Source organism: Diadema antillarum, unplaced genomic scaffold (assembly GCF_040938485.1).
Source record: "Diadema antillarum isolate AM-2024a unplaced genomic scaffold, OU_Dant_1.0 seq00002046_RagTag, whole genome shotgun sequence".
Taxonomy (NCBI): domain Eukaryota; kingdom Metazoa; phylum Echinodermata; class Echinoidea; order Diadematoida; family Diadematidae; genus Diadema; species Diadema antillarum.
Genome location: NW_027272696.1, coordinates 99,901 through 125,438, shown reverse-complemented (window position 1 = coordinate 125,438; position 25,538 = coordinate 99,901). Strand labels below are relative to the sequence as shown.

The 25,538-nt window shown below is 37.1% G+C and overlaps 1 protein-coding gene and 1 non-coding gene across 2 annotated transcripts; both read left to right on the top strand.

Moving 5' to 3' along the window:
* The first annotated feature begins 667 nt into the window (after window positions 1-667).
* LOC139713742 (integrin alpha-8-like) lies at window positions 668-23,190 on the top strand. Its single transcript, XM_071625447.1, has 11 exons — window positions 668-849; window positions 6,835-6,977; window positions 7,357-7,466; window positions 12,414-12,456; window positions 13,534-13,632; window positions 14,443-14,531; window positions 16,023-16,129; window positions 18,491-18,596; window positions 20,588-20,693; window positions 21,301-21,404; window positions 23,080-23,190. The coding sequence occupies exons 1-11, from the start codon at window positions 668-670 to the stop codon at window positions 23,188-23,190; spliced, it is 1,200 nt and encodes a 399-aa protein (XP_071481548.1).
* Window positions 23,191-23,337: 147 nt separating this feature from the next.
* On the top strand, window positions 23,338-23,411 carry Trnat-agu (transfer RNA threonine (anticodon AGU)). The gene has a single exon. It is a non-coding gene; the product is annotated as a tRNA-Thr (tRNA).
* The last annotated feature ends 2,127 nt before the right edge of the window (window positions 23,412-25,538 follow it).

Sequence of the window (25,538 nt, the reverse complement as noted above, 5' to 3'; positions counted from 1 at the left end):
AGTTCTAATGTGAGCTAAGAATAGAAACAACCAACGTATGTTACTCAGTATGATTAATGGTTAGAATAGTTAAACATACAAAACGTGAAAAACTAGTTTTATTAATATTGTTGCTAGAATAAACCGACTACAGTTATGGTTTATTGAGAAAATTAGTGCTATCTCCTTATATTTGTGACTTTATTTCCGAATTTATATGGTGCATGCAACTGAACTATACATAAGCATCAATGTAACCTGATAATTAGAACATTTTCTAATCACTGCTTGCTCCATAAAATATGAAAAGGGCAGGAGGTCTTCTGTATGTGTGTGTGTGTGTGTGTGTGTGTGTACCAGCAATAATGAACATAAGGAGTAATATGAGTGAAAAAGTAACTTGGCCTAAATAGTGGAGGAAGGCGAAACGAAATTTGACGCAAGAATGTGGGAGGCGAGGTTGATCGCGGATATGAGCTGTATGTTTTTATTCTTCCGTGTTACTTCTTTCCTGCTCAGACCGAGGGTAGGCACCCAGGCACAATGCTGTCTTGCTCACAAACAGAGACAAGTTGTTAGACAAGACCCTACTTCGACGGACGGTTGTCATCGAGCAGACCGTTCTGGCAGAGCAAACTCCAAGACTCTCCTTTGGTAGCTGAAAGTTCGACTTCAATCAGGATTCAAGATGGGACGGTGCTTCTATAGGGCTGCTGAAATTGTCCTGTGCTTCTACCTTGGACTGTTTTGGAGAGATGGCGCGATGAGTTTCAACCTCGACACGACACGCCCGCTATTCTTCAGCCATTCAGACAACCAGAGTCAGTTCGGCTTTGCTTTCACACTCCATCAAGTTGGCGAAAACTTCAAGTAAGGAGACTTTCCTTTATACTTAAAGGGGATGGCTAGTACCTGATCAGTGGGAATCAGTGGGAATGCTAGGGGATGATTGTTCCAATCCTTGTGGGATTAATTTAAGAGTACATTATTATATACGGCATATACATCTATTGTTCTGTGTAAATTATTTGCTTCAGAATGGTCTCATATTCAAGTAACAGTTTAATTTTTCCAGGTTAGCATGCCTGTACAGTGACGGGGCGGTCGTTAACGGGCCGTTAAAGGGGACCTCCGGATGATTTTCAGACTTTCACATTTGAACAACTATAAATCAGCTAAACTGAGTACAGAGTTTCAGAATTTATAGTGATGGGATGAGGAATGAGAATGTTTTCAAAATCTATAACAAATTGCAATGAACAAGGATGGTGACATGGCAGCCTCACCATAAGAATGTATGAGTTGGGGCTCAAGGAAGCACAACAAAAGAAGAAGGCATGCATGGATTTTTCACGGGTGAACTTGTTGAGCAAGTGGTATTGTAATGGAATTACACTGCTACATTTCTGAAATATATGAGGCTCTGATATCATCAACACTGTTCAGTGTAATTTGCTTAAGATTTTTAATTTATTGGTTTCTCTGCTCAAGGATCACAATAAATTCCACAAATCTATACATGGGACTGTCGATTTATGTACTACATGATATGGAATTATGAAAATCATCCGGAATGCCCCTTTAACCATCGCCCCGTCACTGTATACAGGCATGCTAACCTGGAAACATTAAACCTCACATTACTTGAATATGAGACCATTCTGAAGCAAATAATTTTCTCACAACAATAGATTAGGTGTGTACTCTTAAAGGAATGGAACAATCACCGCCCCCCCCCCCCCCCCCGCATTCCCACTGATTCCCACTGATCAGTTAATAGCCATCCATTTGAAGGGGAAATCCAGTCCAAATATAAGTTAGTCCGATAAGAAAGAGTAAAATATTACGAGTTCAACGGTATCATTTTGATTGAAATCGGACGAAAAGTAAGAAAGTAATGACATTTTGGAGTTTCGCTATTTTTTGGGAAGCAGTTCTCTTACGGTCAATTTTAATTATGCAAATGGAAAAGTGAGCATATCATTCCCTCACAACTTGCCATAGTATACATAAAATTTTGGCTTTTCCAGTTTTTCTTTCAAATGCAATTATGCCCGAGGCTCAAATCCTCGTGTATCGAACTGAGCATTATTCTGAAGTTATTCAACCAGGAATAACTTCATGTTTAAGACTTGAATGACAGAAACATTGCATTTTCGTCATTTTTGTACACGATCAATGGTAAATTGTGAGGTTATGACATGGTTAGCTCACTCATTTGCATTTTCATATCGGCTGTACAAGAACTGTTTTGCAGAAATTAGCGAAATTTCCTTATTTTTCATCCGATTATAGTCATTTTATCTATTTTCGAACTCGTAAGATTTTACACTTTTTTTTTTACCAGATTAACTTATATTGGCATTGGATTTGTATGTTTTACAAATTAAACTTATACTGTATTCCAGTTAACTTAATTGCACACGGTAAAGCCAAAGTAAAAAAGAAAAGTCTCATTATTTAACGCGAATTGATGTCACAGTTTCACGCTCATAAAACAAATGGACAAACAAGTTAACAACAAAAACACATAAATATGCAAGAAGCCGTAATGTGACCACAGCACAGGAAAAGATCTTTTAGATAAACTTTGAATATCACTTACGATCAAATCAGGAGGGTAGAAACGTAGAACCTTCAGAGTATTTCAAAAATATTTTGAAATGTATCGTTTTATGTAACATGACTTTCACTCCACATAGAGTTATTTACAGAAGTGAGATGTTTGGCGGGCCAAAAAACTATGAATGCACTGTATTCGATGACGCCGGAAATACCACATAATCAGGTGTCTCTCGGTTACCGACGAACAATAACAGAACTGTACAAAGCGTGGCTCTACACTACACCGTCTTCTTTAGCGTTAAGCGCAAGAGAACGTTACGACCAAAACAGGTTTTGAGCTTTGCCAAAAAGCTTTAAGATTAGAACAAAATGCGAAGAGAACAAGGAAATTTCGAGAGACTGAGAAGAGAGACTGTAGAGACATTTTAATGCCATTTCTGTAGGATATTTCTTCCGCCTCATTGCAAGAAAGTCCCGGGTTAAAGGTCTGATGAACTTAAGAATTTGACACAGCTAACGAGGACTAAATTCAGAGAGTGTGTTATTCCCATAATACCCGCCCGATTTTGCAGTTTCAGGCGATCAGTGTGCTTTTCACATGAGGATAATCCTTATATACATTTTAAGTCAGCAAAATGAAACAGAAGAACAGATTTAGCCTTGTGCAAAATATACAAAAGGCTAAATCTGCTTTATCAAAGTTCAACAGTGGACCAACTACATCGCAGTACTTCAATACTATATAGTATGTAACTTTCCCTTGATGTAACTCGATAATCTTTCACATTATACGTAGATAGGGGAAATTCCATCAATTACATGTATGTGACGGCTCCACCATGTTATGGGCATGCAGTTAAATCGAGATTTCGTCATCCGTTCAGTTTTGTTGTCACATTTCATGTATAAGCATCCTTCCGAAGTGCAGAAATTACAGCGAACAACAGGATATACGAAATTTAAGAACACTTCACTTCACTGCGCATAAGCATGGAAAATCTGCTCAGTGCCTGTTTTCGTTTCAAATGCCTTCGGATTTATCTTTGCAAACGCCTCTCAGAACTTACACAGAATGCACTTTCGAGTTAACTCGCCAAAACGGCCATTTATCATAGTGGCTTTAACCGTTTTCTCCTCTTCACTTACTGAGAAACTACTAGCTGTATAGTTATTTAATAGGAAGAGCATACATGGCATAGTATAATATTTGAAACTCAGATATTTTGACTCCTGAGTCTCCTCTAACTCTCCTATACTTCCTTGGTTCCATACTTCCTTGGTTCACAGTCCTTTTCAGGACTACACTCACTCCAGAAAGAATACTCTTACTTAATTCTCACCTCTCATCCAACCTTTCTTTCTATCTTTCTCCTGTCACTTCAACAGTCCTTCTAAGGACTATACATATACATGGTGAACCGCAAACCAAGTGTATCTAACTGACAAATATCTCCTCTTTGATAAATACAGAGGAAAAAATACATTTTTCGCAAAAATCGCAAAAACTGTACATAATACAGTAATATACAAATTATACGAACATAATATACAGGTCGTACTTCATGGAACAAAAAGTTCTTAGAGGTGGTAATAACACCTTTTTAACATAAACTCAGACATTTAGAATGCTAATACATGTTTTCAGTGCTTCGAAAGTGATTCTATACAAAAGAAATGAGACTAGAAAATGAAGATGAAAACAAAATCTAGGAAGACCCCCAAAATATTCACCAAGTATAAATGTGATATATTTCTTTCTTTTCGGTCAGTGATTCTAAACGATGAACTGGAACTAACCCCGAATTCTGTATTTCATATACAAAAAATTATAATCGTAAAGTGCAACTCCCAAGAACCATGTTTTTATCCCCTATACTGGATTGATAAATTAAATTAGCAACTAAATGCAACTAGGGAACTATTGATGATGATGATGATGACGATGACTATTATACTGTATTTTTAGAATAACAAACAAACAATAGTTTCACAAGTTGCATACTCACTTTCAATATCATATTGAACACTTCCTTGTTGGATAAGTTCCAAGCTCTGGATAGCAAACCAGACACGTTTTTATTGTTTTTATATGCATATCTGTCTTTGGACCTTATAGCTTATAACGGCAACATGTCTAATTATCTTAAAATCATAACGTTCAAAATCTCATATCGGTGACTGTCAAAATCAATAGCGTCTTATTCACCATTGATATTTCTGTGAGCAAACATAAAGTGTTCGGTACAATTTTGCGGCATATTCAAGTTGACTTTAAAAAAAAAATCAACTTAAAAGTGAAATTTGTTGAACAGAATGATAGAGATTTAACCGAAATCTGATAAGGAAGAAGGAAGTTACGGAAGATTAAAGTTCTACATGATTTCGTCGAACAGAAGGAAATAGGAAGATGCTTATGTTTGCTAAAAAAAAAACGGAAGAGAAAAATGCTTTCGTCAGAGATTGAGAAAGTAAAACCATATCAAACTGAAAGTAATCTTTGCAATCAATTAGTTATAAGATGACTACAATGATTTGATGATATTTGATTATGTTATTTTTTTTTCATTCCATGCCTCCCCTCCAAAAAGTTAAGATTTTTTTTTGGACAATTAAATGGGAAAAATTGTATGGTGATGACACCACTAGCGGTGTCAATTTTAGTTTTAACTATTCTATCACAGATTTGATGAAAACTCTACTAATCTTTCATCTGATTCCATTCTAGTCATTAAATCCAACCCATTATCTTCTTCATGTCCTCAAAACAAGACGATCGTTGGAAGACGGAGCATTTTTTATCTGCAGCTCCCTGCGTGTTTAAGGAACAGACTCCCAGGTACCGTTTCATGAAAGTTGTCAGCGCCGACAAGTTGTCAGTCTCTTGTTTGTTTGTTTGATTGTTTGTTCATTTCCATCTGAGAAGATGGCTGGATAGCCCATATTCAGCTACGTTAAGCTGGTCTTCCATGGGGTCCAGTTGGATGTGAGGTGGGACCACTCTGACAATAACCATAGTAACAGTCAGTGACCAGAGCATCTCAGCCGATCAAAACCAAGGATTTTGCTGAAATTGTCAGAGACTGACAACTTGTCAGCACTGACTAAATTGATGAAACACTCCCCCCCCCCCCCCCCGGACTCAGTGAAGGATTGTGAGAATGTCACTGACTGCAAGAAGAAACTATAAAAGGCACATTTGGACTAATACCTTTTCTTAAAGAAGAACCTGCTGCACCTGTTATCATGTGTCTATATGTGTCACTAATAATCACTAATTTGAAGAATTCTCACCCATTCTATTCATCTAATTTTAATCTGTTCATTAAAGCGAACTCAAAGTGTATAATGCGAGATATGAGCTGAGACTTTACAGGAAGTTTAAGGAAGTATCGCCTCCATCGAAAGAAATTGTCACGGTATATTTATATATGTGTGAAATATGACCTATGTGCTTGGTTATGATGTATCGAGATACTCTCAAGATAAACTATGATAACAATAGTAATGATGTACCAATTTCTAAAGCAAATACATTTTCCTGCGCTGCAAAAGCTTCTGATAATCTTTGACAGTAATGCGCAATGAAATGGGGGAAAAAACAAAAAGCAAACAAACAAACAAACAAACAAACAAACACAAACAATTGTTTGGAGTCTTGATTTAAAGACTTCAGTTGGGAATTCCCAGATTTCTAGTGGCAGATCATTTCACAGTTTCGGAATTGCGCAAGCAAGTGTTCGGTCTCATGAAGTTCTAATTCTACATGTTGAGTTTGTAAAAGATGAATGTCCAATTACGCAGATTAAGTCTAAGAGTGTGTTTGTGAGAACGAAGTATTGGGGATGTAGTTCAGTAATGTAGCTAGGGGCTTGACCAATAAGTGCCTACAATAAGCAATAATCCGCTGACGAATTGGAAGCCATTGTAGCTCTTCCAGAAAGAAAACTGATCATTCACCAGGGCAAATCGACATCGATTGTTAACATATCATTTATTCCTCTTGAATCTGTATATTGGCATTTCCATGGCTCGTAAATGGACATGACTGTATGTATGTATGTAATATGCATTTATATGTATTTAGATATTCCTATGTGTATACGTCTATCATTATGCGAACAAAAAGAATTTTCTAGATGGACAAATAAATGAATCTGAATCTGATGTAAATATGTGTATATCCGCCAATAAGTATTATATATGTATGTATGCATATATATATATATATATATATATATATATTAGTTCATGTTTGTATACATTCATGTAGATATGCATTTACATCCTCAGATTGATTGCAGGAGCACCGAGAGCCCAGTCCCAGGCTTTCTCACCTGGGCAGGTGGACCGGAGTGGCGCCGTGTTCAATTGCCCGATTGACGTGGCTTCGACGGAGAGCCCAGAGTGCGAGGAAGTGGTGCTAGACAGAGTCGGTGAGACACGCTGTTAGCGATTGCAAGCTGGCTTTGATAAATAATTTTTGTCAAGATGACATGACAGAACGGAAGAAGTTTCATCAAAATGAAACCTAAGATAATAAAGTTATAGAAATGTCATATGTTTTCACGGAACAGTAATATCTGTCATATCTACATAATTTTATGCAAATTAGCTGAGGCGATGATGTCATCAACTCTCAACGTTCCCATTGGGTAATGAAGGAAAAGGTAAAACCCGCATCACACTGTGCGATTTTGCCTCTCGATAACTCGCGATTCGTTTCAACGGCAACTCTGAGCTATTGGCGCACCCTTGCTCTCCATTGCAGGGTAGTTCAAAAGTCGTCCGCTGTTTTATCGTGCACCTCCTCAGATGAGATAAGGGAGGTGGAAAGACTTCATGTTCTTTCCACCTCCCAGGCCCTCCTCAGACTGCGTGCAATCTTCTGCGATGCGACATCGCGTCTCAAGAAATCGCACAATGTGAGGGAGGCTTTATAATCTTGTTGAGGAGCGGCAATTTTTCAATTACTTAGTAATGTGATACACTTCCCCCAATAACATTCGTCGCGTATGACAAGCGGTTTCATCGTCCTATCAACTTGCAGGTTCAACCACGACGACGAATGCATCCCGTCAGTGGTTGGGCTCTACAGTACACAGCGCGGGAAACGGAGGACCAATTGTGGTTAGATGATTAGTTTGATTAGCTTGAACATCCTCCCCCTTTCTCTGTATCAGTTGCTCTCTCTCTCTCTCTCTCTCTCTCCTATCTATCTATCTATCTATCTATCTATCTATCTATCTATCTATCTATTTATCAAATATTTATCAAGGGTAATTATCAAATGCTAGCATTTTTGCATCCTCCCATCCAATACTGTGTTCTGTATAAAGGGCGTACGTGTTCCGCTAGATCTAAATGAGAGGGGTTGTTTAACCTAAAGGCTCTTTTGTGTATCTTCAGTCACAAACATAACAGCTAGAAGTTGTTTATATATATGTATATATATAGTATACACGCTATAAAATATAGTATATATGTATTTATAGTAGCAATAAATACGGATGAACCTGCCGTCAACCGAGTGAACTTATTCCAGTACTTCTGTATATATATATATATATATATATATATATATATATATATCTGCCACGTGGGACTAAATGTCTTCAAAAAAATCATATCTATAAAATCGACATATCTAGCTTCCTCATATTGCGGTTAAATTTCTCTTCTTTCTCTTCCTCCCAAGAAGAAGTCTTGAAAGGAAACCATAGAGTATCATCTGAAGTTTAGTGAATGTCGTGTACTGTAGAGAAAGTATATTTAAAGGCAATACTTTTGCATTTCCCCCAAAAACAACAACACAAAGTTAAAACAAGAAATGAAGTGGGTTCGTATAGGTTCTCCTTCTTGTTTATGTGATAGATCGCAGTGTCGGGTTGCGAAAGTAGGCGTTCTCTTTCACTTTTGACTGATTAAGTATGGTTTAGCTTCATTATCTTTTTAATAGTCAACCACTATCATAATAGTTCGTATGTTTACTGACAACTTGAAGCGTAGAGCACTGTTTCCATTGCCCAACGGAAACCTTTAGGTGAATTTATTAAAGGTAAGCGGTTGGACCTACACACTAACAGCAGACTAATTACAGGCATTGATTTTGTATAAAAATATAGTCTGTAAATTTATAGGTTGATACACTGTATTTGGAAAATGAACTCGCTTCCGACCTTATGAAACAAGCCATATCTAATGATGATATTACATGTATTATGTGACGTACGTGCCAGTATTGATCTTTTTTTTCCCCAAAATGACATGCGTAGACATTGTAAGCTACTCCTTATTTTCAAGCGATGTGTTCTCAACAGTGGACACCGAGATGATGTACATACTGCAGAGAAATTCTGAGGCAAAATCTGAGTGCACATGATCTAACACTATAACTGTCATTCATATTAGGTCTGTAGGCCACTCTACAAGAGATTGGGTTCGGTTGGAACAAGCAGGGAGTACAGGTACAATTTCGGTGGCTGCTACATAATTAAGGAAGACCTCTCCGATTCTTCTGCCTTTGAACCTTGCCGGTATTACTGTGAGTATAGACCGCAACTGAAATCATGTTATCAAAAAGAATATAATACTGACATACCTAAGAGATGTGTTTATGGATGTATTCAAAGTTTTGTGCATAGCTTGAGGAGGAAAATGTTCCTGATAACCGGATTATCTTGCTCATAGCTTGCCGACTTACAGAAGAAACGATTGTTATATGGAGACTGCCTTCGTTCATGAGGAACGGTGTAACTGAGCATACATCATAATGAGGTCCTGGCATCTACGTGCACAAGTGTGAATGCATTCGTAAACCGGTGTATTCCATATATTTATTTAGAATATTGTTATACAGTATACCCACCCCCTCCCCTCAAAAAAAAAATCAATCTGATTTTTACCTTGATAACTTCCAATATTGATTAAACTGTCTTAAAGCTATTTCAAGGTCTAAAAAAGATATAACATCTTATATATATATATATATTATATATATATATGTATATATATGTATATATACAATCAAAACAGTATAGTTAGATATGAAAACTCCGTGAGAGACGTAGCTTTGACGAATTTTCGCCCATAGGGCTTTGTCAAGTCAATGGCAAATTGTATTTATATATTATATATATATATATATATATATATATATATATATATATACATATGTATATACATATATATATACATATATATATATATATATATATATATACATATATATATATATATATATATATATATATATATATATATAAACGAGAGTAAAGAGGCGGTAGACGTTGCTTAATCCTCACAAGTGAGTTTACTCAAGCTTTCGGGCTTCCTGCCCTTTGTCAAGACTGGGGACAAGATACAAAACATGGATATCATATACACAAATAGAAAATAATAATCACACATGTGAAACTCCTCGCGTATGTCAAAGCAGGCAACCATATAAATAATAACGGCAATTAATGAAATCATAATAGTAATTAAATCAAGGAGTGTATGTATGAATAAGCGGAACATAGGTACACACAAAAAGAGCACTTAAGTAGCGTTCTTAACCGGGAATGAGTGTATGATAATGTGACGGCAGGGAATAATTACACAGGTGGGAGTGTATATGCATCAATCTTGCATAATATAACTTGCAGATATACAATCACAAACAAGCATACAAAATATAAGCATTTACAAATACAGTGTACGTATGACTAAACATCTGCACACACACAATGGATACGGATGTGTGCGCACAATCACACATGTGAAACTCCTCGCGTATGTCAAAGCAGGCAACCATATAAACAATAACGGCAATTAATGAAATCATAATAGTAATTAGATCAAGGAGTGTCTGTATGAATAAGAGGAACATAGGTACACACAAAAAGAGCACATAAGTAGCGTTCTTAACCGGGAATGTGTGTATAATAATGTGTTTAACAACAATCAAGGTTACAGGATCTATAAATACGTACGGTGTGAGGTGCACACTTCACATTTGGCACGGTTACATGCCAGCAGTCAATTTGCAGCCGGTTGTGAGGAACCGAAACATTCTGGTGGTATTGGAGAAAAACATAAAAACGGGGGTGGGCTAGTGGATAACTAAACGTAGTGACAACACTGAATGTTCAGAACATTATGGGTTGTTCTTATTATAATACTTAGTGAATTGAAAGTGCTGATTGTTACTGTGGTGGTGGTTGGAGTTAGGCCTGTTAGCTAGGGTGAGGTGTTGTGTGTGGGCTATGTTTAGTTATCCACTAGCCCACCCCCGTTTTCATGTTTTTCTCCAATACCACCAGAATGTTCAAAAAGATGCGACGACCCAGGGGTTCATCATTAGCTGAAGACACACGACTCACAACAACTATATATATATATATATATATATATATATATATACCTATATACCTCGCCATGTCTTTTGTTAAACATTTGAGTACTTTAGCTTAGTATTGACAGATATGGTCATCATTCATTACCATGTATATTGTTTGTTTCTGCACATTATTTACATACAAGGTAAATAACTCGTGTTATTATTTCTGATGTAATATTCATATATATAATAAATGATTTGAAATTGAAAAATTGATATATATATATATATATATATATATATATATATTTATCTATTTATTCAGTATCAGGCATATTTTCAAAAGAGACTTAGATTTGTCGTCATTTCTGTGCCGCGCTTGATGGACAAATGGCTTGAAAAAAATCAAAAACATTGTAGTCTGATTTTGATCGTGTTATTGTATGGACACAGACCTAGATATAGATGATAATAACAAACTTCTTCCTTTTTTTTTTTGAACATTCGGATTGCTTCCATCAACGTGAAAACTGGATCTATATGTACTGTGATATACCGGTATATCATTACGCTTTATCATTTATAATCATCATGATTTTAACAACATAGCATTCCAATATGTACGTGTACAATCAATGTGACGGGATCATCACATCAAACAGGGCTATTATGCGGTAATGATATTCAAATGTAAACGTATCAATATCATATATATATGTGTATATATATATATATATATATATATATATATATGTGTGTGTGTGTGTGTGTGTGTGTATGTGTGTGTATGTTTGCGTGTGTGTGTGTGTGTGTGTGCGTTCTCTCAAATTAAACACTTCTACCTCTAACACTGCATAGACAAATCATGATCAGATTCTGTGCTCTACATTTACTGTGATTTCGCTTACTGTTCTCCGCAGATGGTACATGGTTTCGGTTTTTGAGCAGCTACTGTGAATTTGGTTTCAGCGCTTCAGTTCGAAATGTACGTGTGTTGTTGTTGTTTTTTGTTTTTTTCAAACAAAATGCTGAAAGTAATGGTATGCAATATCCCAGGAGTAAAGTGAGGATGATTCTGAAAATGTTGTCATGGCGAGCCATATCTACTCGTAAAGTTATAAATACCATAGTTGTAGTAGTTGTATGCTTCTGATCATTTTATTGGATTCTAAATATTACCAACTTTACTATCCGTCCAGCAAGACCAAGAGATTAAAACAAATCATTAAAATATCTGGTGAGCGGATTAGTCCCTATTGTTTAGCTTGATAAGTCACTACTGACTGGTGTTAATAATCAAAGTTTTCTTTCAGAGAAAAAGATACATGTATGTTCCTTAAAACGGACGTGATCTTTTGGAATGTTCTTGTGTAACTCTTGAGTGTGCGTGCGTGTGTGTGTGTGTATTTTGTAATAGGTAAGATAGCATTAATAAACTATTCAATCTTTGGATCAATGAATGAAATGAGCATGTTAGCCCCTGTACAGCGTGCAGTAAAGCGAAATTGCTACTTGATAATGTCGAAATTCTTATGTACCCCTTTCACAGAATAAGCTCGTGTATGGTGCCCCCGGATCCCACATTTGGGAAGGTAAGTAGAATGACATAACAATTATTTCTGGAAGAAATAAGGATTAAAAGACGCATGACGAGTGTAATATAAAGTATTCTGCAGTTACGAAATAATGCAAGTCAAAAGCTGACATATTATGTTTGACAAGTGAGATATACGACGTGCAAGTCTTACTAATATATTTTTTTCAATGATCGTCTTAACAGTGCACAATTGCACCAACAATAGAATAAATAATCATAACAATTACCAGATGGAAGCATGAGGCCTATTTAGTAGCACAAATCTTGTTTATTTTCGTTCTATTTATTTGTAATGAGGAAGACAAGAGGAAGATTAAGATGAGGAAGAAGAATTGTACTATGCCTTATCTTACTATGTTGCAGATTATCCGGTTAATAATACAATTTACGCTAATGATGATTACAATACAGGAAACTTTGCTCCAATTCCACATGATTAATGTGGTCAAGGCGCAGTAGGAATAGTGAGTTTTGAAATACAAAAATCATTACACAATCATGTACATGAAAATGATTGAAACAATAATGATGAAAAAACAAACACGTGTACAATTCTAACGGAAAGCGGTTACGAACAAATGAGTCTTGAGGGCAACTTTAAAGGAGTCAATATTCGGGATGTCACCTTGAGACAACTGATTCCACAGGTAAGGTCAAGCATGTGCAAATGACCGATCCCCCCCCCCCATGATTTCAATATTCCATCTATACAATCGGATGATCTTAAACATCTGAGAGGATTATAAAGTGTCGGCAAATTAACATTGTACTCTGGGCAGGCCCGCGTGTATGCAATGATAAAACAAACGACAATTTAGATACAATGCGGGATTCAACGAGTAACCAATGCAATGGGGATAAAACAGGGATATAATGTGAGTATTTCTTCTGGTAAGGGTAACAATACGAGCTGCCGAATTTCGCAATTATTGTAACCGTGGAAGTTAAGATTGTGGCAGCTGAAACAGACGTGTATTACCAAAGTCAAGTTTAATAAGGGCATGAACTATTTTTCTGTGGCTGAACGAGTTAAATACTTGCGAATAATGCTAGTTTGACTTTGTCTATGTAGGTGCTGCCTGGCGCACAGACGGCACCATTGATGACTCGTCTCGCAACTCTTTCATCCCACGTGCCCACAGAGCGCGATATGGTCGAGAGTTTTACCTTGGTAAGAGAACAGCCGTCATGTGACAATGTTCATACAGCTACAGGAAACCAAAGCCCAAATAGCAATGGGGATTGGGTAAAATCTGTAATATTAGCAGAACACATAAGTGACAGCTTGACAGCATTAAAGTGTAGCATAGTCTCCTTATCCAGCGATGACGTCACCGAGACTTTAAAAATTCATAACTTGTGAATCGATTGTCAGATTTTCCTCAAACGTTCTCTGATGTGTTCTACTCATGTTGCTGTTTTCACTCAATTCACCATTTATGATTGAGCTTTGGTTTCCTTCAAAATGCAATTCTGTGTCAGGATGAACTGATCTTCATAAACAAGAGGAAAATGGACAAATAGACTGGAATAAAAAAAGAATAATGAAAATCTCCCATAACTTACAGAAAAGGTAGAATTTTTGAGACTTTACAAGTTTTCCATAGTGTTGTTGGTAAAAGACACGTATATGCAAATTGTCTTTGATGATGACTTCGTCAACACTTAAAGCTTACCCAGATTTGCAAAACATTCTTTGAAATAATGTTGATGGTCTATGTAGCCCATTTTCTATAAGTTCATCATCGATATGTATGTATGTATATATATATATATATATATATATATATATATATATATATATATGTGTGTGTGTGTGTGTGTGTGTGTGTGTGTGTGTGATTGCAACAAAGGTAATTTGATGCGAGAGATTCTCAATTGTCTTTTTTTTTTTTGATAAAACGGCAAAAGTGAGACTTGAAATTTGCATTGAAAATGTGTATCTGACATAGATGCCATTCGTTGATATTAATGTTCACAGGGTATTCCGTGGCTCTGGGAAACTTCAAAGGGGATTCGGAGTTGGAATATGCTATATCGCAACCTCGATACAACCACGGATACGGCAGGGTATGAAATGATCATTGTGACTAAACACGAACAGAAACTGTCGTCACTGCTACATCGTCACGTCCTTATATATAGAGCAACTGATGCAAAGGATATAAATCCCCACTGCTTTGTCTTTGAGGAAGGTCATTGCAAATTTGAATACAAGAGAATTGGAGATATGCGAAGCTATTGACATCGTAACATCACCGTATTTGGATGTGAGACTGCAACCATAAGAATTATTATCCGGGGATATCATGTGACTGTGTAGTATTCAACCACTTCCTTAGTTCATATCCCATTTTAGTGCCACTTGTACTGAGTTGTCTAATTGCTTTCACTCAACATACGATTTCCCATTCGCACTTGAATATGGAGTGAAATATAGATGATGTATAATGACCAATCCAGTATGTGAAATGCCGTAAAGCTTCATCTGTTGGTGATGATGATTTAACAGAAAGGGTGATTTTTTTCCCCAAACTTTTTAGCCCTCCATGGACTATTTTATTATCTCCATGTCAACACAGTACAACTCAAAATACTCAACCATAATCTTTTTTTTTCTCTTAACATTTCTCTCCGAAATATTTACATAAACAAGTGTTGGAGTGACTGTCACTTTAAACTGAACTTGTTGAGAGTACCCGATACAGAATAAATATATCTCTCATCAGCATAATATTCAGTAATTTTTTTCTTCATAGAGTTAAACCTAGGGACTTTGTTTTTTAATTTTTGTACAAACAATTGTTGCTTAATCAAAATCACAACAGAATTTACATCGTCGTTTCTCTTTTCTTTAAAACCAAAAAAAAAAAAAAAAAATTATTTTCCAGACTAAACTTTATCTGTGCTCTGGAACCTTCATTTAATCATTTTTCAGTTTCATTCCAGACTAGTTTCACATTCATAAAAGAAATGTACAATATCTTCCAACTCTTCTTTACAAAACGATCATTTTTCACTACTGACTTTTTTCATCATATACAGTTGCTTATTAAAAAACAAAATCATGCTTACTATTTTACACTGAAAACGTGATGTTTGTTATTCCGACAACGATAAAATCTATCTTCATGTCCGCATATAGCTATTACACAGTCTTTATACATTTTTCGTCAGTCAACTCAGTTAAGCGTATATAGCTCAGTATATAACCCATGCGGATGCTGTTCGTTATTCCGAAGGTTCGCTATTCCGAAGGGTTGTTATTCCGAAGGGTCGTTAATCCGAAACACGCAATTCTCTATACCTAGAGGTTCGTTAATCCGAAAATGAAAAAGGTTCGTTAATCCGAAAATTTGTGGCGTTATTCCGAAGGTTCGTTATTCCGAGGATTGGTTAATCCGAAAATGAAATTCGGAACATTGAATCTTCGGAATAACGAATCTTAGGAATAAAGAGCCTTCGGAATAACGAACCTGCGGAATAACGAGCTGTAACCAATTATTCGACAACCACCTGATGCAGCACAACGTTCCTCTGTACCCATGTTTCTTTTGCCAGGTACTCTTGTACGATGAAAATGGTAATTACTATCTCCAGCTCTCTTCATCAACTCTGGGTACGTATTTCGGCCACGCCATGGCGGTTTCCGACCTCAACAACGACGGGTGAGCAGAAAAGTTTGGTCTGTTTCCCTTTCAAGTTTTACACTCCATTCATGAAATGACAGGAGGTTATCTCGGACCAGGAGCGAACTTACTCTTAACCCTAACTAGGCCGGAAGGGGGGGGGGGGGGGGGCTCCGAGCCCCCCCCCCCCCCCCTCGACGTTTCGCGCAATGTATCGCTATCGCGAGAAGCTATCGCCGCGACATTTCATGACTTTTTTCTTTCGAGTTTCCCCGCATCTTTTGACACCAAATTTGCGACGCCCGGGTGCGCGGTTCCGAAGTTGCGCATAAATATGCACGTGCATGGCAGACCAAAAATTGCTCAAAAATGTGAATTCGTGTACAATTTCAATGCAAACTGTGTTTACAGGCAAATTTCATAAAAGCATGATTATTTTGGGGTTTTATTGATTAAAATCAATTTATAACATATTTTCTTGTTCAGAACAATGTTGCGGACAAATTTCATCGAAAAAACAATGAAAAACATAAAGTTGAAAAAACAACGAAATGCATAAGAAATTCAAAAAACAATAAAATACTTAGGAAATTTTTTCTGATTGCGCAAATTTTTTCTCTTACATTTGCTAAGGACACTAAAAAGAATATTTACACAAAAAATGTGCCTGTTTTGAGCTTTATTTAGTGATTTATACCAAATTGTTTGATTTCATGCATCATATGCATAAATTAGCATAATTTAGTGTAAATGATAATTTTTGAAAAAATTAACTTCATGGTACTTTAGATTACATCATAGGCAACGTGTGTGCCAATTTTCGTCGCGATCGGACGGTCGACGGCCGAGATCTAGAGGGGGGGGGGGGGGGGGCCTGGGAGCCCCCCCGGCTCTATCATCTACCTAAATAGCCCGGCCTAGTTAGGGTTAATTTGGACAAAAGTTCGAAAAAAAAAATATACCCGAGCTGAAGTTATTCGCTCTCAGGGAGGTATAGTTCGGGGTCCCGTTTCATAAAACTTGTTATGAGTGACAACTGAAACATTTCTATGACAAATTTGCTCTCAGCCAGTCAGATTCAAGGATTCCAGTAGCTTCCAATATAACAACTTGATATTGGTAACAATTTTTCTGAAACGGGGCCCAGGACCGCTTCAGGTCCGAGCCATAACGTCAGTGTAAATGGTATCTCGAATTTCATCTCGGGTCAAATTCTGAAAGGCTTGGGGGGGGGGGGGGGGGAGGAGGGGATAAGTTTACATTTACCATGGAGCTGTAGGTCAAAGGCATTGACAAGTACGCTGGTTTTTCGCGCAACGGAGGTGGTCAATAATGGCATACTAAAAACTAATAAGAGTTGTTCATGGACCGGTAACTAACTACAGAGTTTCGGCAGTCATATTTACCGGGTAATCGTTTTACCTTTATTAGGAATTGAGCAATTTGTAAAATCCTTGGTTTTTTATGTTGAGGAAGTTTTATAAAGCGCATAGAGTCTTCTGGATCTTTTGGATGAAGACATTATGGAAAATGAATTATTGCTATTCTTATCCATCTATCATTATCTTTCAAAATAATGAAGAAGAAAGCCATCATCAATGCCGAAACACTTAAATTGTATGACATAAAGTCTTCATAAAGAATCTCGAGATAGAGTTTGAGGTTTTTGCGACAGCATTGTCAACATTGCAACAAGAACACACAACACGAGCTATCACTATTTTACATCGAAGAGATGCGTCGAAGAGAATGTATGAGAGAAAAACGGAGGTCACGAATTCGAGACATGTCGAGAGCGTTCGTTTTTTGACAGGATATTTCAACCACGATGTCCCTCTTGATCCAGGTGTAAAAATGGGTAGGCTCCTACCGAGCTATGTTGGGGGTAATAGTAATAACAGATCCCTTCGGAAGAACAGTGCTGACACTGATGACTACCCTGTAGAACTAGGGGATTATCATTATTATCACTATTATCATTATTATCATTATTATTATTATTATCATCATTATCATTATTATTATTATTATTATTATTATTCTCATCATCATATCCGTTATTATCATCGTTATCATTATACCCCACCCACACATAGTGTGTATGGGGTATATAGGAATGACTCTAGGAATGAGGTCCGGTGGCCCGGCGGTCGTCGCGCGGTCGGCGGGCTGGCGGTCAATAATAAACATTAAGAATTATTGCTGGTTGAGCTAACTCCTTAAATTTTAGGTGGAGGTATTAATCACATTGAGTGATAGTTGTAGTTATCATTATCATTAGTATTGTTGTCACTGTTGTTGATATAACTCTTACCATCATGTAGATACATGTCAATAGCTACCATGTGCCGCTCTTTATGAGAGATTTGAGTTGTATAACTAACGATAATCTCTTCACAGGTCCGAAGATTTGATCATCAGTGCACCGCTTTACACCGATGCCGACAGAAACATCGCCGCTGGGTGGGAGGTTGGCAAGGTTTCGATCTATTACAACGACAAGCAGGTACGTGGATCTTTATACTTCGGCCCGAAGGGTGAAGGATACGTTATGTTAAAGGTTGTCTGTCCGTCTATTCGCCTTTCACATATTCATGTTGTTGCAATTTAAAGGAAAATTCGCTCAAAATGTTAAAATAAAATATAGATGATCTTAGGCAGAGTCTCTTTAGGTCAAAGGTCGGAGGTCACAGATCATGGCTAAAATACCATTTTCAGCCAGGGCTTTGTCTATCAATGCAAGAATGGTAGAAGTAATTTCCAAGAACTTGTAATTGAGAAGGTAAAGGACAAAGGTCGCTGTACTTTTATTAGAAATGTCCAGCAGATGATGCGTGTTAGTGGACAGAGTAGATACATATTGCCAATTGTATCATATTATGCTATTGGTGGTCATCCATATCAAGCCCAAAGGTCACAGTACTTGGTTTAGAATATCATTTAAAATATAATTCAGGCAGGAATGTCCATTGGTAACATGAAAGGTCAGAGGTTACTAAATATTCGCTAAAATGTCAGTTTCCGGTCATAAATTCCGCTAGATCAAAGTCCGACAAAAAAGGTTATTTCTTGAATTATACATAGACATCAATTGGAAAATATTTTCTCTGTGCAGAAGGTTAAAGGTTAAGGTCATTCGCCGGTGGTCAAAATCAATGAGCTTCATCAGATTGTAAATGAAGGGTCATGCTCTTATGGCAGATATAAAAGTGATTGCGTGAGAAGCGGAGGCATCCCAATCGACAGTGCAATATAACGGACATTCCGCGCCTTTCCTTAGACAACGATACATCCTACATAACAAATGAACATTTTACATTACATAAATTATGTTTTCCATTTCTAGGTATACGTCAGTCGGTTGGATCATGCGATATTGAACGCTATACTAAGTGTTGAATAGTAAGGTCTCGGCTATCTCGTATTTCACCTGTCGAACTTTCCAGTACAATCTTAACTTGTTACGACATTACAATGGTCATGACCGTATCGGTCTCGCGTGGACTTTTTTTTTTTTTTTTTTGCATAGTGTCAGACTCATGGGCCTTATTTGCCTCCTGTCGGATTCATGGGCCTTATTTGCCTAGTGTCGAGCTCGTGGGATGACCCGAAACGCAAACATTTCAAAATTTCCTGCTGCTTTCCACTTCATTTAATTCCCATCGAACCGGCATCCAGACTGTATCGAAAAGACATTGAAATTAAAAACACTTCAGCCGAAAACGACTCTATGCGGCAACAGATTGATCAAAAAGACATCAAGAGTAGAGCACGTGCATTTCCTGTTCGAGAGAAAGCAAAAATAAACGTAATGGGCTTTAAACAACAATGCGTTTTCATGATGGAACCGCAAAGGAAACGTCTGTATTTCAAAAATTAAAGAGCAGAACAGATCAACTTGTGATGAGAGTTTTGTGGTGTGACGAGGAAATAAGTATTTCACCTTTTCCAAAATGACTTTGCCATCTGACAGTATCAACCCGCCACATTTCATTTCATTTCATGTCAATTTATTTTCATATTTCACACATATATCACAATAAAGTACATAAATACGAAAATTATGCAAAACAAAAATTAGATGAAACTTCCCCGGAATGTACAAAAGTTTGTCTTGGTATAAACACAAGGTCTGTATACATGCGAGTTGAACTGTGGTCATGATGTGAAAAAAATATGATGGGGCTTGCGTAAAAGCAAGCTTGTACAGCCGCAGGTCCGGTGATAAATCAGATTAGGGGAAGTTTGAAATACAGATTTTTTTTTTTTTTAAACCATACTATAACTGGGGGAACCAATTAAAACAAAAAAAGTCCGATCAAATAAGTGTTACTAAATGAAATACAGAATTAAGGTCACATGTTGCAATAATATTTTATAAGGACATTGGGAGAACAACGACTGAGATTTTATCGTGTCATATTATGTATCATTTGATTGCGATTTGTTGAAATTTGAACAAAATGTTGGACTTTGCGATCTCCTGCTATTCTGCAGGGTGGATTCTCGGAGAACTACGGCATTGCGATCGGGACCCAAGAGGGTTGCCGCTTTGGCTACTCGCTAGCAGCGCTCGGAGACATTAACCAAGACGGCTTCAATGGTAATTATTACCAACCTCCAGTGATCAAAGGAAATTTAATAAATTGAGTGAAATCAATTTAACAGACCATCTATTTATTTGTATTTTCATACTGAACACTAACAAGCTAGTCAAAGCAGGCTACACGTACACGTCATCGTAGATCACATGCATGTTGTTGTATAGTATATTCATTTTCATCTTGGGTGACGTTTTGGAGAACCTGTCCTTGTCGTTTTCAAGAGATTGTTTTAATTCTCTTGAAAACACGGCAAGAACATGCTCTCTGAAACGTCGGGGCTGGTTAGGCCCTGCCTTTAGATGGCCCCATACATACCCAAGAAAGAATACGTGGTGCACCGTTAAACCTTCTACCACCCAACGTTCTGCCGCTACGGAAGCCGTCAAAGATATCATCATTTTCACCTGCCGGCATCTGTCCGGATACCAGGTATAATCTGAGCACCCGATGCTATCAACAAAACGGTTTACCGACATTACATAGGCCTACGGCGATGACTTTAAGCTAAAATCCTGATTCATCCGATCGTGTGTAGACTTTTCACGATCGCTGTGCTTCTTGTTGCAGATGTGTTATTTTTTCTTCTTCTTCTTCTTCCTTGTTCAGATTTAGCCGTAGGGGCGCCCTTCTGTGGTGACGGTCAGGACGGAAAAGTGTTCATTTACCATGGATCGGGCGTGAATATTCCAATCGACCTTACACCAAAGCAAGTGAGCAACATGAATAGTTCTTTTGTTTCATCCTCTCCTCAGAGGGAAAAAAATAGTCAATGAGACGAAAATCTGTATTGAATTTCAAAACTGTAATGATATACACAAACAGAAAAACCAATATTGAACAAAAATAAAATCAGAAATCGCGGAGGACTTGTGGCTGAATGTATAAGACTACGCGGGCTCTCAAACTTTAGGTCCCGGGATCGAGTTCCCTGGTCGCAGTGGTATCTGTCTATGTCAAGACATTATCCTTATTGCCTAATCCATTAAATATTTGATCCCGTGGTTGTTTGCAAGCTTGCTTTCGTATGAGCTTTCTTGAGGGGAAAAACCGTAGGCCTATACTCAATGATAAGAGAAGCATTGATTGATTGTGCATCGGGAGGATGATCATGGTAGAGGGATACGCGGGGGATACGGCAGTCTAAAAGAAAATGCCGCGCAATGGGGGTAACAACTTCTCCTTACACGACCTTGCAACATCAAGAAAAAAGGTAGTAATTTAAAGATTTGTTTTACAAAGAAATCCATCAACAATTTCGAGCAAATCGTCGGGTCTACGCCATAAAAATGAGTATACATTCTGCCACTTACGGAAAACATAAAAAACGAAATCACTCTATCTCATCCACGGATTCATTTTCATGTTTTCTTATCCGCTAACTTTCGTTTCACTTGCAAGTCAGTCGGCTGCTGAACGCTACATCCGGTGTAAATTACTAGGAAGTACGAGAAAAAATACGAGCTTTCATTTTTCAGTACGTTTTTCAACTTGAAAAAAAAAGGAAATAAAAAGATGAGTGACCCACTTACTTCTTTCCTCATCCAAGAACTTTCGTCTCACTTGCCACAACAACCGCGATGTACTTGATTATTCAAGTTTCTTTGCATGTACTGCATGCCGTAATAATACCCTAGATAAACTCTCTTGCACTTTGGACATGGGAATCAGAACAGAGAGATGATTGAGGTAGGGCTGAAGTCTGTTAAATTCTAAGAACAAAAATACTTCAAACATATACTGAAAGTTCGGGGTTTTCCCTGGAGTTCCACAAGATCCCGGTCCCTCGGTATTTGGTCGGCCAGTCACTGCCAGTGTCGCTTCAAACGTGACAAAGCGGATCCCCTATGGCGTATTTAAATGTCGTAACCGAAATAAGATTACATAGATGATGTGCTTTTAGTGATGAAAAGAATGTCATCATAATGTTATCGTAGGGACGGTACAGTTTCCATTGAGACGGGACTTCAGTTTTACAACATATTTTTTTTTTCTGAGGATTTTTTTTAATATTAGAAATCTTTTATGAGATATGAAAGAGAATATAATTCTGAGAGGAATTCAAAGTTTATTTGAGGAAAAAATGTTTTGAAAAACATGAGATATCCAAAACACAGCAATCCTAATAAAAGATGGGACCAACCTTCTGTTAGGATCGCTTTGCTTTGCTTGCATTGTTTTTGGATATATATTGAAACAAGGAAGGAAAAACTGCCATTTCGACAGCCATTTCGAAACCAATTTTCATCAAATAAAGTTTGAAAACCTCTTAAAATGGTATGCTCTTTAACATTTCATAAAGTGGTTTCTAAGTATCTAACAAAATGTTAAAGGCTGAATCCTCACCTCAACCAATACTATACCATCCCTTTAAACTTTGTTTTCCAGATTCTGACTCCGTCAGAGACTCAACGTCCACTGAAGTACTTTGGGTTCGCTCTCTCTGCTGGAATGGATGTCGACAGAAACACGTATCCCGGTATTGAGTTTCATTCATGATAAGAAATATATATATATATAGCGAAAACTTCGAGCAAAGAAAATGTCAGGTTAATGTGTGTGTGTGTGTGGCACACATACACACACTATAGCTTCTGACCACACGAGCAAAGAGAGTTAAGGGTTTGGGACGAACACCGATCTAGGGCTTTCAATAGCTCAGTCGGTAGAGCACCGGTCTAGTAATCCGGAGGTCTCGGGTTCGAATCCCGATGAAAACCCATTTTCTTTGCTCAAAGTTTTCACTATTTATTATTACAATTGTTTCTGGTCAGTTTTTCCTTCCTTGTTTCAATATATATATATATATATATATATATATATATATATATGTGTGTGTATATCATGTATAATGCGTGATACACATATACGTATATATTTCCGAAACTCGGCGGTCTGTTAGGCGAACAGTAAAATCACAAACAATAATTAAAAGCCTTTGATAATCGTTCCCGAGTACGGGACTGTGCGCTCTAGTAGTTCAACCTTGCAAAGTAAACTATTGGTTTCGGTTTCAGATTCAGTTTGTTTCCTTTTTCCACTTGTATAGAAGTGAAATGATTATGACAAATTAACAACGATGACACAGAAACATAGATATAAGTACCTAAAGAGTACTTGAAACACACATATATTGTTTCATGTATACACAAACATATATTTAAAAGTATATTATAACGTACAACTGGAGGAGATCTTGATAAATATACAGTTTGTCTGACTGGGATAACGACCTCTGGGTCTTAAGAGACAAAGGACACACACACACTGATAAACAACTTTACTCCGAGTAGTTCCAAAAACATTAACGCGAGGATTTAGAGTTGAATTTCATTAAGTTAGTGAGAGTTTCCTTGAATTCGTATTGTACATACACGCATTGAAATACACTAAAAAATGACTGATGATAACATTTCATGATTAATGACGATATAATTCTCTTTAATTGCTGCTGTTGTTGTTGTTTTTTCTACTCGTGTAATTAGACCTCGCCGTTGGAGCTCATGGATCTCAACGGGTAATTCTTTACCGGTGAGCTAACTTAGGTGTTTATATGTATTCATTTAGAGGATCAGTGAAATTTAGCATGACAGTATTTCGCCATCCTTACTACATAGAACAATAATCAGTGAGATTTATTTTTTCAGTAATCATTCCTGTGAACGTGGAGGCAAATTTAAAACTGGGAGGCTGGATGTTATGGTCGTACATTCTAATGTTGTATTGGTTTGTCGGTCCTATGGCAATAAAGTTTCGTGACCTGTTGAATCTTTTGAATCAGTAAGTTTATCAATATGTGATATTGAAACTTGCTTTTGCTTCGTCGGTGTGAGTGAAGAGATTATCAACTCGCCAGTTGTCAGAACAACATGTACTATATTGTCTAACATACACCAATACCTTATAAAATTAGTTCATTCAAGATGCATAGTATAGGGAAAATAAGTTGGTGACCATTCGCAAAAGGATGCTGAAGAAATAATGTTTCCAGAAAAAAAAATATACCCAACCAATTTGCTCACACATATCTAAACAGCATGACTGAATTTTTAATTACAAGCCCTACAGGTTTACAGCACAACGAATTTGTCGTTATTGTTTGGATGTTTTGTTCATCCGACAATTCCCCCTGAACAAACAAACAAACAAACAAATAAACAACAAACAAACAAACAAACACACAAACAAACAAACAAACAAACGAGAATCAACTAGTCTTCTTATCACCTCTGGCATGAAGAAGAAGGAAACAAACAACTCAATCATTTCCAACAAGGATTAATGTGTCTTTGTTCGTTTCTTTATGTGTTTGTCTGTTTGTTTGTCAGTACGTGTGTCTGCTTTTTTCCCCACTGGGATACTTATTATTCTACGTCAAACATATCATATTCATCTAAACACATAATACATCATAATATTTCAAATAATTACTTTGAAAAACAGACAATTAAATATCGTGACTCAGACCATCATAATCATGATACATACTATCAAGAGAACAGGTGTCTAAACTGATGATTGTCGGCTTGATTGCTTGATTATTACTTTTTCCTTTTTTTTTTCAAATCTTCCCTTGCAGGACCAGACAGATTGTGATGGCCGTTGGAGAGTTGTCATTTTCCCACTCTTCTCTGGACGTCGACGCCACAAACTCTCAAACTTTCTCAGGGGTACCAGCCGCAGGGTATACTAGTAACCAATGGAAGCCTCTATTAAGTTTTAAAACACTATAACTTATCTCGGCCATAACTGACTTAAAGTCATAAAAGATGAAACAAAGGATTATTGAAATGAAAAGTGCTCTTTTTTGTGTCTTGTAGTACTGACATATGTTGAAAGAGTTATCA

Coding starts and splice junctions, on each gene's coding strand:
- LOC139713742 (XM_071625447.1), top strand. CDS start 668: ATGGGACGGTGCTTCTATAGGGCTGCTGAAATTGTCCTGTGCTTCTAC. Junction 12,457..13,533: donor CGGATCCCACATTTGGGAAG/GTAAGTAGAATG, acceptor TTGTCTATGTAG/GTGCTGCCTGGCGCACAGAC. Junction 20,694..21,300: donor TAACCAAGACGGCTTCAATG/GTAATTATTACC, acceptor TTCCTTGTTCAG/ATTTAGCCGTAGGGGCGCCC.